The sequence below is a fragment of the Narcine bancroftii genome, chromosome 6, assembly GCF_036971445.1.
Source record: "Narcine bancroftii isolate sNarBan1 chromosome 6, sNarBan1.hap1, whole genome shotgun sequence".
Lineage (NCBI taxonomy): Eukaryota > Metazoa > Chordata > Chondrichthyes > Torpediniformes > Narcinidae > Narcine > Narcine bancroftii.
In genome coordinates this window covers 49,428,136-49,445,418 of record NC_091474.1, presented here as the reverse complement: position 1 = coordinate 49,445,418, position 17,283 = coordinate 49,428,136, and the positions used below count along the sequence as shown (strand labels likewise).

The window sequence follows — 17,283 nt, the reverse complement described above, 5'->3', positions numbered from 1 at the left end:
AGAAGATCAAGTACTGCATCCTCTCTCATTGATACCTCTATATATTAATTTAGAAAACTTTCCCAAACACATTTCTCAAACTCCAAACTATTATATAGTCAGGATAATGTGAACTATTTGGTAACCATGCAAGAATACACCCTTCTGTATTAACTCTAGTGCACCACTGTGGGACGTATGTATATGTATAGGAGTGTGTGAACAGTTTCCTGAGATGGTGGAAGATGTCAGTAAGTAAAATCTTTTCTGTTATTAGAATCTTGCATCTCTATGTAACTTAAGAAGCCTCCCAAGTAACTCCAGAGACATGATGGCAGCAGTATAAAAGAACAAAATTAAAGCCATACAATTGATGTAATTCACTGAAATACGAAAGGGAAGAAGAGAAAAAACATTCCTGAAAAAAAAATGGCTGGAGCAACAGCAGTTCACCCAGTGATGGACGGGAGGCTGAAGACATTGTTGAATCGTTTAAAAAGTTTCAGAAGAAGCACAATTTAGCATTTAAAAGCTATTTTAAAAATGCATCAGCAGAGAAGGTCAATTATCTACTTCTCTGGACAGGGGAGCGAGGCCTTGACTTGTTTAATAGCTGGGAGCTTACAGAGGTGGAGAAAAATGATCCCGAGCAGATATTTCCAAAGTTTGTTTCTCACCTTGAACCCAGGTCTAATCATAGAATTAAACGCTATGAATTTCATGGCTTAATGCAAGAGACTGATGAAACTATTGTTAACTTCCTCACTAGACTAAAAATTGTTGCTGCAAAGTACAGATTTAAGGATATAGAGGAAAGATTAGCTGATCAACTAATATGGGGGAGTACCCATCCCGAAGTGCAAAAGTCTCTTATAGGGAAAGATAGCTTCAAGCCAGCTGAAGCCAGAGCCTTCGAAGCCACAAGGATGCAGACCCACAGCAAAGAGAAGGAAGAGTTGATGTTATAAAAGAACAAAATCAGAAAAGTGCAAACCCCCAAGACCTGCAGGAAGTATGGCAGGCAACACCCGTTCGATGACCAAAACAAATGCCCCGCATACAGTTCTGAATGTAGAGCCTGTATAAAAGCAAGCCACTAGGCAAAGATGTGCAAATCTGGTATGAAGAAAACAGTAATACCAGTGAAGAAAAAATAAAAGAAGATCCACCACATAAAGGGAAACAACAATGAGGACTCTGACACCCAGATGCTGGAATACATACACCTTCACGAGATGTCGGGTGAGATGAAAGAAGGAAACGAGTTGCACACAAGGATCCAAGCAAGTATTATGTGACAATGGAACACAGTTCACGTCACAAGAATTCAGAAAGCTGGCTGCAGAGTATGGGTTTGTTATTACTACATCATCCCCAAACTACCCTAAAGGTCATGGGTTCATTGAAGGACAAGTGCAAACTGTGAAACGCACACTAGTTAAGTGTTGCAAAACAAAAGAAGATCCAGACCTAGCTCTTCTATCATTACGAGCCACACCTTTAAGGGCTGACATGAAGTCCCCGGCAGAACTTCTAAATATAAAACAACTCTGCCAAGCAAAATGCACCCACAGAAGACCAAAAGGAAACCAGAAGAAGACTGGCTGACACACCAGAAGAAGGACACCAGCATTATAACAAACAACTACAAACACTGCCAGAACTCTTCAGGGAGCAGCACGTGCATATTTAAGAGCTGATGTTGAAAACTTGGACTCCAACAAAGGTCATCAGAGAAGCTGGGACTCCAAGATCATACATTGTCGAGACAGACTCTGGCTATCATCTGAGGAGGAACAGAATTCACATCCGGACGACCAAGATGTGATGAAGCAAAAAGCTTTAATACCAGCAATCCCTGCCACACCAACATCAAGTGAAGAGACCACGACCACTAATACCATAACATCAACAGAGCAGTTGTCAGGTGAAGCACAACAAACTACATCACCTACACGTGAACCAGCAACACAGAGCCCATCGGTCGCAGCCAAATCCACAAGATGGTGAAGGAACATAATGCCGCCAGTGCGATATCGAGAAGAACTATTTAATAAAATAGTTGTGTAAATAAACTAGTGTTTAAGTTCAGTTTACTTAAGTTGCACTGGAAAGAAAGTGATAAAGAACACTAAATTTTCCTTTATCTTGAGAAGGAAGGATGTTATATAGTCAGGATAATGTGAACTATTTTGTAACTGCGTAAGAATACACCCTTCACACTGTAGTGCACCACTGTGGGGTGTATGTATATGTATAGGAGTGTGTGAATAGTTTCCTGAGATGGTGGAAGGCATCAGTAAGTAAAGCCTCTTCTGTTATTTGAATCTTGCATCTCACAAGTAACACAAACATAACAAGCCATCCAGCCCTTTCACAGTATGGAGTCTCAGTCAGTATTTGAAGGGAGCGGAGAATATACACAAGGATGTTGCTGGGCATGGAGGGTTTTAGTTGTAAGGAGAGATTGGAAAGGCTGAGATTTATCCCTCTGAAGAGTTGGAGGCTGAAGAGTGACCTTTACAGAGTGCCTTAAGGTTAATTCATTGTCCTTTCCTGCGTGGGAGAATCTAACATTTGAGGCCATAGGTTTAAGGTGAGAAGGGAAAGATTTTAAATGGATCTGAAAAAGACAACTTCTTTTCACCCAGAGTTGTAGGTATGTGGAATGAGCTGCCAGAAGTAGTAACGGTGGGTACAGCTGTAATGTGCAAAAAGCATTTAGACATGGACATGGATAGACAAATTTTAGAGCAAGGGTTCCCAACCTGGGGTACATGTACCCCCAGTGGTACATTTGCACTTTTCAGGGGGTACATTGGGTCTGAGAGAATAACCACTACTGTACAATACATGGTGTTGTAATCTGCAGACAGAAGCACAATGTAATTTTTTTGTTCCTTAATTTTTAGGGGTACACAGGAGCCTATAAAAATGACTAAGGTGTACAGAGGAACAAAAAGGTTGGGAACCTCTGGTTTAGAGGGATATGAGCCAAACACAAGCAAAAGGGACTGTTAGGTAGACAACTTGGTTGGCACAGACCAGCTGAGCTGATGGCCCTGTTTGCATGTTGTAAACCCCTGATTGTGAAATTTGAGATGTAATGTGTTTTAAAATTGAACAAAGATTTAATAAAATAGGCAAGAGAAGGTTCTTCTATTTGAAGTGAGAATTTGTTCTGGTTATGTGTTGCATAATTCCTTATCCCATACTATGTAACTTAGTTGTGTTTGTCTCTGAATAATTTCTCCACATGCTATATGACGGTCAAGTATGAAAAGGAAATCGAGCAGTTCTCCGTCACCTCCAACCAAGAAGAAGAAGAAGAAGAAATCAGGCCACTACAAATTCCGGTAAATGTCTTTTGGTGTTGGACAGTAGGGTGTTATGAAAAGGGCAAAAAAAACTTCATGATTAGTTATAAATAACTGTTGATAATTACCATGCAATAGGTTTTTAAACCTTTTTCTTTCCACTGACATGCACTTTAAGTAATCCCTATGCCATCGATGCTCTGTGATTCGTAAGGGATTGCTTAAGGTGGGATGTGGGTGGGAAGGGAAGGTTGAGAATCACTGCTCTGATCAAATTGTTACAGAAATATTTTGCTTGAGAAAAATTGTCATTGGCCCATTTCCTTTGGAGTTTTGAAACCGTGCAGATAATGAGTCAATTAGGTGCAGTGGTTTTTAAATATTTTCTTTCCACCCACCTCCCACCTTAAGCAATCCCTTACGAATCACAGAACACCGATGACATAGGGAATACTTAAAGTGGGAGGTGAGTGGAAAGAAACAGTTTGAAAACTACTGACGTAGATAGTATTCTTAAGCCAAGCTTTATTTTACTGTGCGGGTCTCTTCTGAGGAGCCATTTCAGGTGCCAGGCCCACAGAGGCATCATGGGATAGCTTTGAATTGGTATTCATTAGCAAACCGATTGGTCCATGTACAAAATATTTGTGAAGATGAAGCCATCTCATTTTTTTTTTTTGTTGTCTTTGTTGTATATTTGGAGTAAACCCTGTAAAATCTTGCTGAAATTCTCGACAGATGGACACTCATAGTACGAAACTTCCACGATGATAATGATAATCAGTGAACCGTCTATTGTCTATGCACCAACCTTCTTGTTGCTACAGCTGCACAAGTACATTAAAATACAACAATATTTAATTAAATTAAAAAGAGATAATAAATACAAAAGATAGAGAATAAAGATTCACAGTTACGTAGTTCCAATATTTATTCATAGTTTACTAAACTGAAAAATTTAGGAAAACTCCAAGATATAATGTCATCGCACCTCGTGTTCTAGAAGAAAATCCCTATGTTCACAATGTTACTTTTTAAAAATCCTTTATCATATGTATCATCTTAGGCTTGTATGTGATAGAAATTATCTTAGGTATGTTTATTTTAATGCAAGGAGTACTGTTAGAAAGGCTGACGGGTTTAGGGCATGGATTGACACGTGGGATTATGATATTGTTGCTGTCAGTGAGACTTGGGGGCAGGACTGGCAGCTTAATATTCCGGGGTTCCATTGTTTCAAATGTGATGGCGGGGAGGGATGAAAGGGCAAGAAGTGGCATTGCTAGTCAAGGAAAATATCGCAGCTGCGCAAAGTCAGGACAGCCAGGAGGATTTGTCCACAGAGGTCATATGGGTGGAGATGAGGAACGGGAAAGGTGTGACCACACTCATAGGGTTGTATTATAGACCGTCCAATGGTCAGAGAGAATTGGAGGAGCAAATCTGTAGAGAGATAACAGACTGATGTAAGAAGCAGAACATTGTGATAGTAGGAGATTTTAACTTTAATTTTGGTGACCATAATATCATTAGCTTCAAGTTATTTTATGGAAAAGGATAAGTCTGGTCCTCATCTTGGAATTTTAAATCGGAGGAAGGCAATTTTTTGAAAATGAGAAAGGATTGGGATAAGTTGTTTTCTGGCCAAGGTGTGTTAAGGAAGTAAAATTTGGAGAGTGCAGAGTTTGCATGTTCCTGTTAGGATTAAAGGCAAAATTACCAGACATAGGGAACCCTGGTTTTCAAGGGATATTGGGTATCTGGTTAGGAAAAAGAGGGAGATGTATTAGCAGGTACAGGCAATAAGGAGCTAATGAGGTACTAGAAGGGTACAGAAAATGCAAGAAAATACTCTAGAAAATCAGGAAGGCAAAAAGATGTGAGGTTGCTTTGCTGCTAATGTGAAGGTAAACCCAAAGGTTAGAGAAAAAGGAGGTTATGAGTGCAAAGGATTCAAAAACCAGCAGTAACAAAAATTCACCAAGACAATGGTTACTTAAACAAAACTGGTTTGTTTTCTTAATACATAAAAATGAGATCAATACTAAACTTATTACTATTAACTTAGCATAACCCCATTCAAATTCTAAACATGTGTGTACTTAATGTTTGTGTTCAGGAAAGTTATTTTTCACTGTCCAATCGTTTACTTTTCACTTCTCCAAGTTTGCTGGTAATCAGGCAATCTTCCACAGTGTGCACAGAATTGAACAGATATTATATTCACCAGGCTTTGGTGTTTTAACTTAAGTTTTTACCACTCAGGAAGGTCTTTGTTGGTTTCAGAGAAATGTTCGTTGGACACACAAACTGATGACCTTCAATCAGTAACTGAAGTGTCTTACCAAATAAACTTGCCCCCTCTTGGTTTTTTTTCCAAAAGATAACCTCTTCTATTCCAGACTACAGAGATTTAGAATAAGCTGAATTCAGAACTCAAAACCCATCTTGAAATGGGGTCGTGCAGCAGGTCTGCCAACTTGCAGCCCCAGCCCTGTAGTCCCCCACCGGCCGCTCCAGCTCTGTAGTCCCGTGCCAGGGTACTGTCAGGCAGCAGGGACTGATAGTTACCTGAAAGCTGCTTTGTCTGGTGCTGCTTTCAGATGCAATGGGGGATTTTCCGAGCCAGAGAATATACCTGCAGGAGGAGGGTTAGGTAAGTGCTCTTCCTGGCTAAATTCTCCACTTTCAGGTGGCCAGCCGACAGCTGCATTGGGGTAGAATAGGCAACTTTACAGTTGGGTATTCTGGCCATCTGAAAGTGGCTTCTCTCTCTCCCCCTCCCCCTTCCCTCTCCCCCTCCCTCCTCCCCCTCCCCCTCCCCCTCCCCTTCCCCCAATCAATGGATGTTTTCTTTCTGTTTGCAAACTTCAATCAGAAATTTAAAACTCTGGCACCAGTTTAGCAGCAAAAGATTTCTCCGTTCTTGAGCCTGAACACTGTTCAAAATGCTGGTCCATTAACACCGACTTGTGAAACTCTCACATTCTCTTCCCATTGTCTCTGTAAAGCCAAATGCAGACATGATATCTACCTTTACATAGTTCTTGTATGGCAAATGAGATGTTTGTTTGTGAAATGTGACCTAATAACTAAACCTCACAATCTTATCCTTTTAAGATATATTTTATCATAATTTTATTAACATTCCATTACAAAAGGTAGTAAGGGACAAAATTGGTCTCCTAGAGGATCAGAGTGGTCATCTACGTGGAGAGCCTCAAGTAGTGATACAGTTTTTCTGTATTACTCAGGATACTGGCATAGTTCAGAAGGAGGGAAGGGAAGCATGTATCATGGAACAGATGCAGATTAAGGAGGAGGAGGTGCTTGCTGCCTCACAGTGAATAAAGGAAAGGTAGATAAATCACCAGCGCCTGACGTGATATTCCCTTGGACCTTGATGGAGATTAGTGTAGAAATTACAGGGGCTCTTGCAGATATATTCAAAATGTCCTTAGCCACAAGTGAGGTGCCAGAGGATTGGAGGGTAGCTCACGTTGTCCTATTGTTTGAAAAAGGCTCCAAAATTAAACCAGATAATTATAGGCTAGTGAGCCTAATGTCAGTAGTAGGTAAATTATTGGAAGTCAGTTCTGAGAGATAGGATATATTTGAATAGTCATGGCCCGATTGAGGACAGTCATCATGGCTTTGTACATGGCAGGTCATGTTTAATGAATCGTGGAGTTTTTTGAGGTGGTTGCCAGGAAGAAAAGGCTGTGAATATTGTCTACATGGACTTTAGTAAAGCCTTTGACGAGGTCCCACAGTTAGTTCCAAAGATAACTATACCAGGTATCCATGGAGAGGTAGTAAGCTGGATTCGAAATTGGTTGTGTGGGAGAAAACAGAGAGTGGTGGTGGATGGTTGGTTCTCAGACTGGAGGCCTGTGACTAGTGATGTGGCTCAGGGATCTGTGTCAGGTCCATTGTTGTTTGTTGCATATATCAATGATCTGGATGATAATGTGGTAATTAGATCAGCAGGTTTGCTGATGACACAAAGATAGGAGGCATTGTAGACAGCGAGGAAGATTTTCAAAGCTTGCAGAGGGATCTGGACCAGCTAGGTGAATGGGCCAAAAAATGGCAGATGGAGTTTAATGCAAACAAGTATGAGGTGACACATTTTGGAAGGGTAAACCAAGGTAGGAGATATGTAGTTAATGATACAGCACTGAGGAGGCTGGAGTAGCTGAGAGATCTGGGAATACAGATACATTATTTCCTGAAGGTGGCGTCACAGGTGGACAGGGTTGGAGAGAAAGCTTTTGATATTTTAGCCTTTATAAATCAGCATTGAGTATAGGAGTTGGGATGTTTTGTTGAAGATGTTTAAGACATTGGTGAGCCAAATTTGGAATATTGTGTGCAGTTCTGGTTGCCTAACTACAGGAAGGATACCAATAAGATTGAAAGAGTGCAGAGAAGATTTATTAGGATATTGTCATGTCTTCAGGAGTTGAGCTACAGGGAGAGATTACGGGTTAAGACTTTATTCCTTGGAGTGAAGAAGAATGACGTGAGATTTGATAGAAGCTTACAAGATTATGAGGGGTATAGACACAGTGGATGTGAATGGGCTTTTTCCACAGATTGGGGGAGATAAATTTGAGAGGTCATAGTTTTAAGATGAAGGGGGAAAGGTTGAGTGGGGAGCATTAGGGAGAAGTTCTTCACTCAGAGAGTGGTGGGAATGTGGAATGACCTGCCATCTGATGTGGTGAATGTGGGCTCAATTGTGTTTTTTAAGAAGAAATTGGATAGATACATGGATGGGAGAGGTCTGAAGGGTTATGGAATGGGAGCAGGTCAATGGGACTAGGGAGATGATGGTCAGCACAGACTAGAGGGGCCTAATGGCCTGTTTTCTGTTCTGTAGTGTTCTATGGTTCTATCATGTATAAAACTTATCTGTGGAATCATATTCAATAGCTTTGTTTGTTCAGAGGCCAGTTTGCTAACACCATGTGTCCCTCATAATTCCTTTAGCATTTCAGACTTTAAAGAAATAACAGATGGCCAGCAAGGGAACACATTTTTAAGTTTTCTATTTTTGATAGTTCCTTAAATGCAATCAAAATATCCCATTGTAAAACACCAAAATATGTAGACACCATGGTTGAGGTAAGAACACAAAGCTGGATAACACAGCAGGTCAAACAGGATCCTTTATATAGCACAGGTAGAAGTACAGATCCGACATTTCGGGTTTGAGACTTACATCAGGGTAAGGTTCATCATTCCTTGATGAAGGGCTCAGGCCCGAAAGGTTGGTTGTGTATTTTTACCTGTGCTGTATAAAGAACATTGTTTGACCTGCTGAATTCCCCCAGCTTTGTGTTTTTTAACTTGAAAATATTCCTTAAATGAAAAAGAAATCCCCATTCAGCTGAAGAAGATTTACAAGGATAAAAAAAATTGAGGCATTGTTTTTCTTGCTTATAATGGAAAATGAAAACTCTTTAGTTCAAGAATACTCCTGGTATAGATTCTGCCCTTCCCTTGAGGTGCAGGCTCCACCCTTTCAGTACTAGTTTTCAGCACAGGTTTTGCTCCTTCTGACCTACCTATTTTTTTATATTTTTTTATTTTTCACACTATAAATCATATTAACCAAAATACACACAAACATTTCCCTCTTGAATATACACAATGTCATTTTCTCCCCTTTTCCCCCTCCCTTCCCTCCCTCCTTCTTACCCCTCTCCCTACCCTCTAAACGTTCAACATATACAATGCAATAAACCCATTAAACAATGTCATCACACAATGAAAATAAACAAGAAAATTGTGTCATCTACTTTTACACACTAGTTCAGTTCATTTCGTCTTTTTCTCATTCTGTCATTTTAGGGGGTGGAAGTCTGCGGTAGGCCCTCTCTGTTGTGTTCCGTGTATGGTTCCCAAATTTGTTCGAATACTGTGACGTTATTTTTTAAATTGTATGTTATTTTTTCCAATGGAATACATTTATTCATTGCTGTACTCTCAGGCTCTCTTCTGATTTCCAGGTTGACATTATACATTTTTTTGCTACAGCTAAGGCTATCATAATAAATCTTTTTTGTGCTTCATTCAAATCGAGGCCTAGTTCTTTACTTCTTATATTACTTAGAAGAAAGATCAATGGATTTTTTGGTATGTTGCTTTTTGTGATTTTATTTAATATCTGATTTAGATCTTCCCAAATCTTTTCTACTTTCTCACATGCCCAAATTCCATGTACTGTTGTTTCCGTTTCCTTCTTACAGCAAAAACATCTATCTGATACTGTTGGGTCCCATTTATTTAACTTTTGGGAAGTGGTGTATAGCCTGTGTAACCAATTATATTGTATCATCCATAACCTTATGTTTATTGTATTTCTCATAGTTCCGGAGCATAGCTTTTCCCATTTTTCATTTTTTATCTTTATGTTTAGATCTTGTTCCCACTTTTATTTGGGTTTACAGCTTATTCATCATTCTCTTTCTCTTGCAGCTTGATGTACATGTTTGTTATAAATCTTTTAATTATCATTGTGTCTGTAATCACATATTCAAGGCTGCTTCCTTCTGGTAACCTCAGCCTGCTTCCCAATTTGTCCTTCAAGTAGGTTTTCAGTTGGTGGTATGCAACATTGTACCGTGAGTTATACCATATTTGTACTTCCAAAATTCTGAATATATCTGACACTTTATCATTACATACCTCCCTGCTGGATCTATTATTTCCTCCTCTATTTTGATTGGTACATTTTTATTGATTAATATATCTACCTGTTTGATTGCAGTTTAGTTTACTTTGCCTGGAACCTGTCCCTTTTCAACATACTCTCCAAGAAAATATCCATTCAATGTTCATCAGGTAGCGCAAAGCCTAAACTTGTCTCTCCTCAATCAAAAAGTCCTCCTTTGGCCCTATGGTAGTCTTTTGAAATTATAGATTAATGTCACAAGATCTGAAGACCAAATAAGCAAAGATAGAAATAAATGCATTTGTTAAATTGTTTGAACAATGTTACCGAGACGGGGGAAAAAAATTACACACACAAGCATATCCACACATACACACACACACACACACATGTAACCACGCACACACATGTAACCACGCACACACATGTAACCACGCACACACATGTAACCACGCACACACGTATAGACACACACACACATGTAACCACGCGCACACATGTAACCACGCGCACACATGTAACCACGCGCACACATGTAACCACGCGCACACATGTAACCACGCGCACACGTAACCACGCACACACGTAACCACGCACACACGTAACCACGCACACACATGTAACCACGCACACACGTATGGACACACACACACACACACACACACACACACACATCGACAAACACACAGGCATGCACACGCACACACATATCCACACATGCATACACGTATTGACATGCATACACGCACACCCACACATGTATCAACACGCACACACACATGCTCGCACATGCACACACATACACACACAGATATAGATATACAAGGTAGGTATACATTTTCAGTTCATGCAAATAAAAGATTGTAGAAATCAATAGATCGTGCCTGACCTGCATTAACCTGCCTTTGTTCCATTTTCCCTTGATTATTTGCCTTCTGAAAAGCTACCTTGAAAGCTCCAATTGACCAAGTATTCACATTATTTTACGTGAAGAGATTCTGGATCTCTACAACCATTTTATGGGAATAAAATGCTTCTTGATTTTGAATCCAAATAATCCAAGCTTAATTCTTGATTCTATAACAGAGCAAATATCCATGTTATCAATTCTTCTATATTTTTAAACAAATTACCATAAGGCTACAATATTCAGTTGTATTTTATTGAAATACAAGATAACTGTATACACACAAAAGAATTAAACTTTTAACACACTTAACTATAATTTTTCCAATCACCTTCTTGGGAACGATATGTTGTAAGGGGTTGCGTCTCCAAGAGCTTTTTGCAGTGTTTTTGCAGACATTCTGGGCCATTGTGGAGGAATTTTCGGGGCATTTTGGTGTAGGAGGGCTCTCAAACTCCTGAAAGCTCCTTCCTAAAAAGTTGTAAGGCTCCAATTAGTGATCAGGGAGAGGAGGGTTTGACTGCAGCCAGGAATTAGAGATCTAAAGGAGGTTTCACCTCTGCCATTAGTTTCTAAAACCAATCAGAAAATCCTGGAGAACTCAATAAGTCAGGTAGCATCGTTAGAAAGAGACACTGTTAACATTTTGGGCGTGTGACCCCATTTTTCAGAACAGGGAAAGTTTCAATTGGAGATATTAGTTTTGTCTCGTGTGTGGACAAGGAGAATCAAGTGGTGGAATAAGTGTTTAAGAAGTTCAGCTTGCTTTTCAGTGATGTAGAGATGTTCAGCGAAGATTTTGAAGATAGATCATCTGGAATCAGAGAGAAGGTCAAAGAAGAGAGTGCCAATAGAAATAATTCCATTTTCCATTATAAATTGTTCAAACAATTTAACAAATGACATAGAAAAGAGAGGTGGGTTCAAGGAAAGTGATGGAGGAAAAAGATCTGGTGGAGCATTGATATCCAAGAGCAATTGGAGCTCATGTTCATTGACCTATTATTTCTAATTCAGGAGAAGGATAAAGTGAAACTACAGGTAATGTTCTCATAGTGTACATCTTCTCCTTTATCCCATCTCCGTAATATGGATGGGCCCTGGCTTTGCCAGCCTCGTCCTAAAACATGTCACATTTTAAGTCCTATTCAAGACTCCTTTCATCTCTCTTTACTGGTATTTGCTTACTCTGTCGATACTGTCGAATGCTATTTCCGTAAGCTAGAAAACTTTGCAGCGAATTTCAACTTCTTCACCTTGCTGTGCACTATTTCTGATTCTTCCCTCATCAACTTGTCTATCTTCGTTTTATGGGGTATCACTATAACCAAAGAATTATCTAGTCCAAGGGTCTTCCATATTGTTTCCATTAAGGACTGTTCTCCATTTCTTTGAGGGATTCTACCAACTTCCATTTCTACCAAGTCATCCTTTTTCATCCATTGAGATCCTCTTCAGTCAAAGGTCCATTCCCTTTCCTACACCTCCTTTACACCGTTCTCTCTCCCTTGCAACTGCAATGGGTTCTCCTTGCAACCCGCCAATCTCCACATTCAACCTTCAGCTACCAGGATCTTGCTGTTGCCACTCCATTCCTCAATCCCCCCACCCCGGACCCCCGCATCAACATCTCAAAAAATATTTCTCCTTGCAATATCCTAATCATTCCTCCACCAACAGACGTCACCGTACCACAATACTTTTTTTTGTTACTACTGAAGATGCAGAAGCTGCCTGTTTCCTTCCTTCCCTCCCAATGTTTAGGCCCCATATGTATTTTCCACATTAAATATTGACTTGCACATATTTCTCTCACGTCGTGCATTCATTACATTTGTTGCTCATGGTGCCATGCTCTCTACTTTTGAGAGAACAAATTGCAGATTGGGCAATCACTTCAGAGACAGTTCCGTTAACAAGCCTGTCCCCCAATGCAGTGAAGTACCGTGAAGTGCTATCTGTGAAACGGTAAAATATAAATAAACCTTGTATATGCTAATGTTAATTACATTATAAAATAAGAGAAGATTGTATTGACAGTGTGGCATTGGAAGATCATTTTTGATTGAAATAATGAGAGCTCATTTGTGACTTTCCAGCAGCAGTTTTTAAGATGCGCTGACCAGAAAAATCATTTGCATCTATTTCCGTCCAATCAGTGAAGTCAAGTGATAGCAAATCGCTTTCCTCATTAATTAGTTATTTTTCCCAATTCAAATGTTAAAAGATTAATTTGCAACCTAGGTCTTCGAAATCATTCAATTCCTGTTCTGCAAAGTCTCAATTCTTAAGACTGAGACCTTCTTAAAAGTCATTAGCAGGAGCTTCTCTCAAATCACTGGCCTTTGCTCAAATGACAAACAGCAGGTATTCTCATGAGCTTTATGGATTCTGCTTGCTGCTTATCCTGGAGGTTTCCTTTCCTATAAATTGCATTCTGCTGCAGCAGATTTCCTATTTTAATGGGCTAACGGTTTCTTGTGCATTGAGTGGTTTACGGACTGAAGCTTGGCTTTCTCTCTTTACTAATCACTGTTGCTCATCTGTTTCTCACATTGATCATTGCAAGCAAAAAGAGGAAAGCGGGAAAAGAAAGAAGGTAAGTGTGAGAAAGTCAAAGTCAAGAAGCCATCTATTGAAACTGTGCTGAGAAATTGTCCTATTTAAATGTCTGTGAGCAAGTCATTAAATGCTGTGTACTCTTCCACGAATTGACGTATGTTTTTAAAGGCCAGAAGTGCTGACATTTTAACATAAAGAACGTAATTACCTTCAAAGTAAATGCTTTGAAGTTGTCCACTTTCTCCATTCTTCATGGGCAGACTGTTCCCTATGTCACACCTGAACTGCCCATTCCATCCTATGAAAGAGAGTGGAAAGATTAGATATTGAGGTACACAGAGAAATAAATAATTAAGATGTTCCTTTACTGCCGACAGATTTGATTTAAATTACCTGGATGCATCGTGAGGAAAGTGGGCTTCACAAGCACCATTCATAATGGTGAACTATCTTTTTTTTTTAAGAGCTGGAAAGATGTTTTCAATTTTGAAGGATTTTATGTTTCCAGTTCCATTTCTCCATTGCCACCTTCATAAGTTTGTGGAGGCCTGTGGCTGTGCTGTTTGTATTGTAATTCTATAGGGCCATCATGCACCAGGGCTTCCAGCAAAGCTGAGGAAAGCAGTGTAGCAGGTTGGAGCAGGAAGTGATGTTGGGAAGGAAGCCATTTTATGCACTGACTGAATTCCTTGATCCTGCTGGCAAACCCACTCATTTGAAAGCACGTACGTCTCAGGTGAAAAGTGAGTTATGTCAGGGAAATCCATTCGCGTGGGCATAGAGGAACAGAGGAGCCCCGTGAGCATAAAATGAAACATGGCTCAAGATTCCTTTCAGTTGTACCTTCAACATAGACCACATTCCAGCAGTTTGAATCCAGAAATGATATTGGATCCTATGATCATACATAATGATCCTATGATCATTAATATACATAATTCATAGTAGTTAATACCCAACTAATTCAGTGGGCACCAGGAATTAAAGCTGGAGATGATTGGCCACCTGATGACAGACTCTACTTAACAGATCTTTATTTGGTATTTTAACTTTTAATTTTTAACTAAAGTTTGTAGTTAGAAATCAAGATACTCTTTATTTCTGCCGCCGCTAGTTCTTTCAGAGGAAATGCTTTGGTGTAAACCATTTGGCCTTTTGAGTCTGATGGAAAAGCAAAACTATAAACAACATTTTAGTGGAGAAATAAAATAAAACTGGAAACTACTGAAGATAGTCAGTAGATCAGACAATAGAAAGAAACCAAAGTTCAGAGTTTCATGTCAATAACCTTTCATCAGATCTGGAAAAGTGAGAAAGCAAGCACGCTTTGCATTGACGAGAGCGATGGAGAGAGCCAAGGGAATGCCTGCGAGTGGAGATTTCGATTGTTCAGTTGACAGAGATGCTGCCGTCAACATCTACAAAAGAGCGATAGATTCTTGCGAGTCCTCATTTTTTTTTGTCCAGGAGAGTGTAAATAGAAAGGGGTAATGAAGGCAATGGGGAGGAAAAAAATAAAAAGATGCTTGAACTGAGAAATAAAAAATTCAAGTTGGATATCACCAGCTGTACTTGTGTCAACTTGACAATCTTAATCTCCACCCTATCACAGATGTTCCCTTTGTTCTCTCCATCCATCACTCCCACCACTGCCATATAAAAACATGCTCATTTTCACACCCTTTCCAGTTCTGATGCAAATGTTCAAGCACTAACCTTAACTGTTTTCTTCCTCTACAGGTACTGTAGATACCTTTTGAGTATCTCTTTGATTTTCTTTTTTATTCTGTGAGTCTGTAGTTCCCCTCAATATATTATAACTGATCAACATTTTAACTCGATCTACTTTCCTGGTTCCACATCCCTTAATACATTTCTGTAAACAAGCTGGCAAACTCAGTTTTTAAATTTTCAGATTCATCACTGTTTCCGGAAGATAAATTTCCTTGACCATTTGCACCGAGAAAGGCTTCCTGACATCACTCAGATCAGCGATAAACTGTATTCTGCTCTTTTGCAAATTCCATTTCCATCTTCCCAATCAATAATTTATTGGGAAGCTACGACTACAAAGTCACCCTGTCAGTTTTGTGAAATGCAGCAGATTAAACTTGCTTACAAAATACCATGAGAAAATACACAGGATGTATTAGAATTCTTCCTCGAGAGTTGCTGATTTGTCTTTCTCTGTTGCAAATAAAATTGTAATGCCAGCAAGACATTTTCCTGAATGGTTCCTCCTGTACCATCTACATGTATTTTTAGACAGAAGCAATTGGTATATTTTAAATGTGTTGTTTTTCCTCATAGCTGTGAAAGTTCTTCATCGTCCCGGAAAGAGAGAAAGAAGAAGAGTGGGAAGAAACACAAGAGAGACAGGTGGAGTTTCTTTTGTCATCTGTGGCCACATTAGGACCTATTAAATGGAGCTCTTTGGAAGAAAAGTCAAGCAGGCACATACATAATCCCCGGTGAAAATCATGATGTCTTGGCCTCAGGACAATATCTGGATGATGTAGTTATAAAAACCTATATTGCTTAAAGGCTTTGAAATAGCTTACGGTTCAATTTTAGATCTGTTTCCTAAAAATCATGGTGTTCCAATAACAGGACCAGTGAATTCTTCTGAAATAGCCCAGAAATTATGCTGACATGGTTTAATTCAGAGTAATTTATTTTTCCTCCACCCAATGTTGAAAGGTATCTATTTTCTAGATATCAACAACACAGTGCTTGGATAATTTTAGAGCCTGGACTTGACACTGCAACCATTCATCCAAAATTCACTGAAGCTCTATGAATTATTGGACCTTCTTACCTAATTTGTGTAAGGAAAGTGCAAGCACAAAAAAAAAGTAGCTCTCTATATGTGAGTTCATAAGTGACATGTTGTTTGATGCGTCATTCAAATTCAGCCAATATAACAAGCACCAAGAATTGTTTCCCCTTCTGTGCAATATCCCCTGCCTTTATTCTGGAATTAGACAACACATCTGATGACTGAACTTTACAAAGACTTGTGTGCCAAGCAGAGCCTTATGTGCCCTTCTGTATTTCCCCCTCTTGCAGCGCTGACACCTCTTGACAATTAGATGAAAGCTTCAATGAAATTTGGGGGCGACCTGGTTGGCGTGGCAGTTAGCGCAGTGCTGTTACAAGTGCCAGCAATCAGGATCGGGCTTCAAATCCCACCGATATCTGTAATGAGCTTTTACCTCCTCACCGTGTCTGCGTGGGTTTTCCCCAGGGGCTCCAGTTTTCTCCCACCGTTCGAAACATACCGGGGATTGTAGGTCAATTGGGCCGCATGGGCTTGTGGGCCAAAAAAACCTATTACCATGCTGTAGGTCTAAATTTAAATTATAAAAAATATAAATGTACATTTTTAAAAACTGAATGGATTAGCAGTAGGCTGTATTTTTTTTTTAAATTTTGTTTTAAATTTTAAATTAAAATAAGATAAAGTTGAAGTTCCCAACCCGAGTCCCTTAAAATGATGACAAAGCTTTATATTTGACATTCATTGTGAAAATACTATAGCAGGAGTGTATTGTCACCAGTATTGGAGCTGCTCCTGCACAGCTTCAGGACTGGGAGTTTAATCTGTGACTTCATAAAATGCCAGTTAGATTTTACATCCCTACTTTGACTGTTCCCACAGTGGGTTTCACGTCACACTCACTCTCCTATAGTCAAAGTCAAGGTCATGCTCTCTCTTTTCTCAGTTTCCCAGCCTCTCAGACATTCCAGCCTGTATCCGCCGATGTGCACCATTTATCACGGTTTGCATCTCACCACTTCATTAGCGAGATCATTCACACAGTATTCCACAAGAT

General features: G+C 39.6%; 1 protein-coding gene and 1 long non-coding RNA gene across 7 annotated transcripts in view; one reads left to right on the top strand and one right to left on the bottom strand.

Annotated features, from left to right (window-relative positions):
* Positions 1–17,283, top strand: part of srrm3 (serine/arginine repetitive matrix 3) — a 310,487-nt gene that overhangs the window by 204,812 nt on the left and 88,392 nt on the right. For 5 of the 6 annotated variants that reach the window (XR_011340078.1, XM_069884948.1, XM_069884950.1 and 2 more), the window contains 2 exons: positions 3,255–3,335; positions 15,758–15,826. Coding sequence is in view for 5 of the 6 variants with exons in the window: in XM_069884948.1 (XP_069741049.1) it covers positions 3,255–3,335; positions 15,758–15,826 (150 nt within the window). In the remaining variant the exon portion in view is untranslated. The remainder of the gene's footprint in view (positions 1–3,254; positions 3,336–15,757; positions 15,827–17,283) is intronic. The other variant, XM_069884949.1, reaches the window with a different exon arrangement.
* Positions 11,197–17,283, bottom strand: part of LOC138736074 (uncharacterized) — an 86,043-nt gene continuing 79,956 nt past the window's right edge. Inside the window, exons 2-3 of the long non-coding RNA XR_011340079.1 lie at positions 13,656–13,745; positions 11,197–11,699 (exon numbers count right to left, since the gene is read on the bottom strand). This is a non-coding gene — a long non-coding RNA (uncharacterized lncRNA). The remainder of the gene's footprint in view (positions 11,700–13,655; positions 13,746–17,283) is intronic.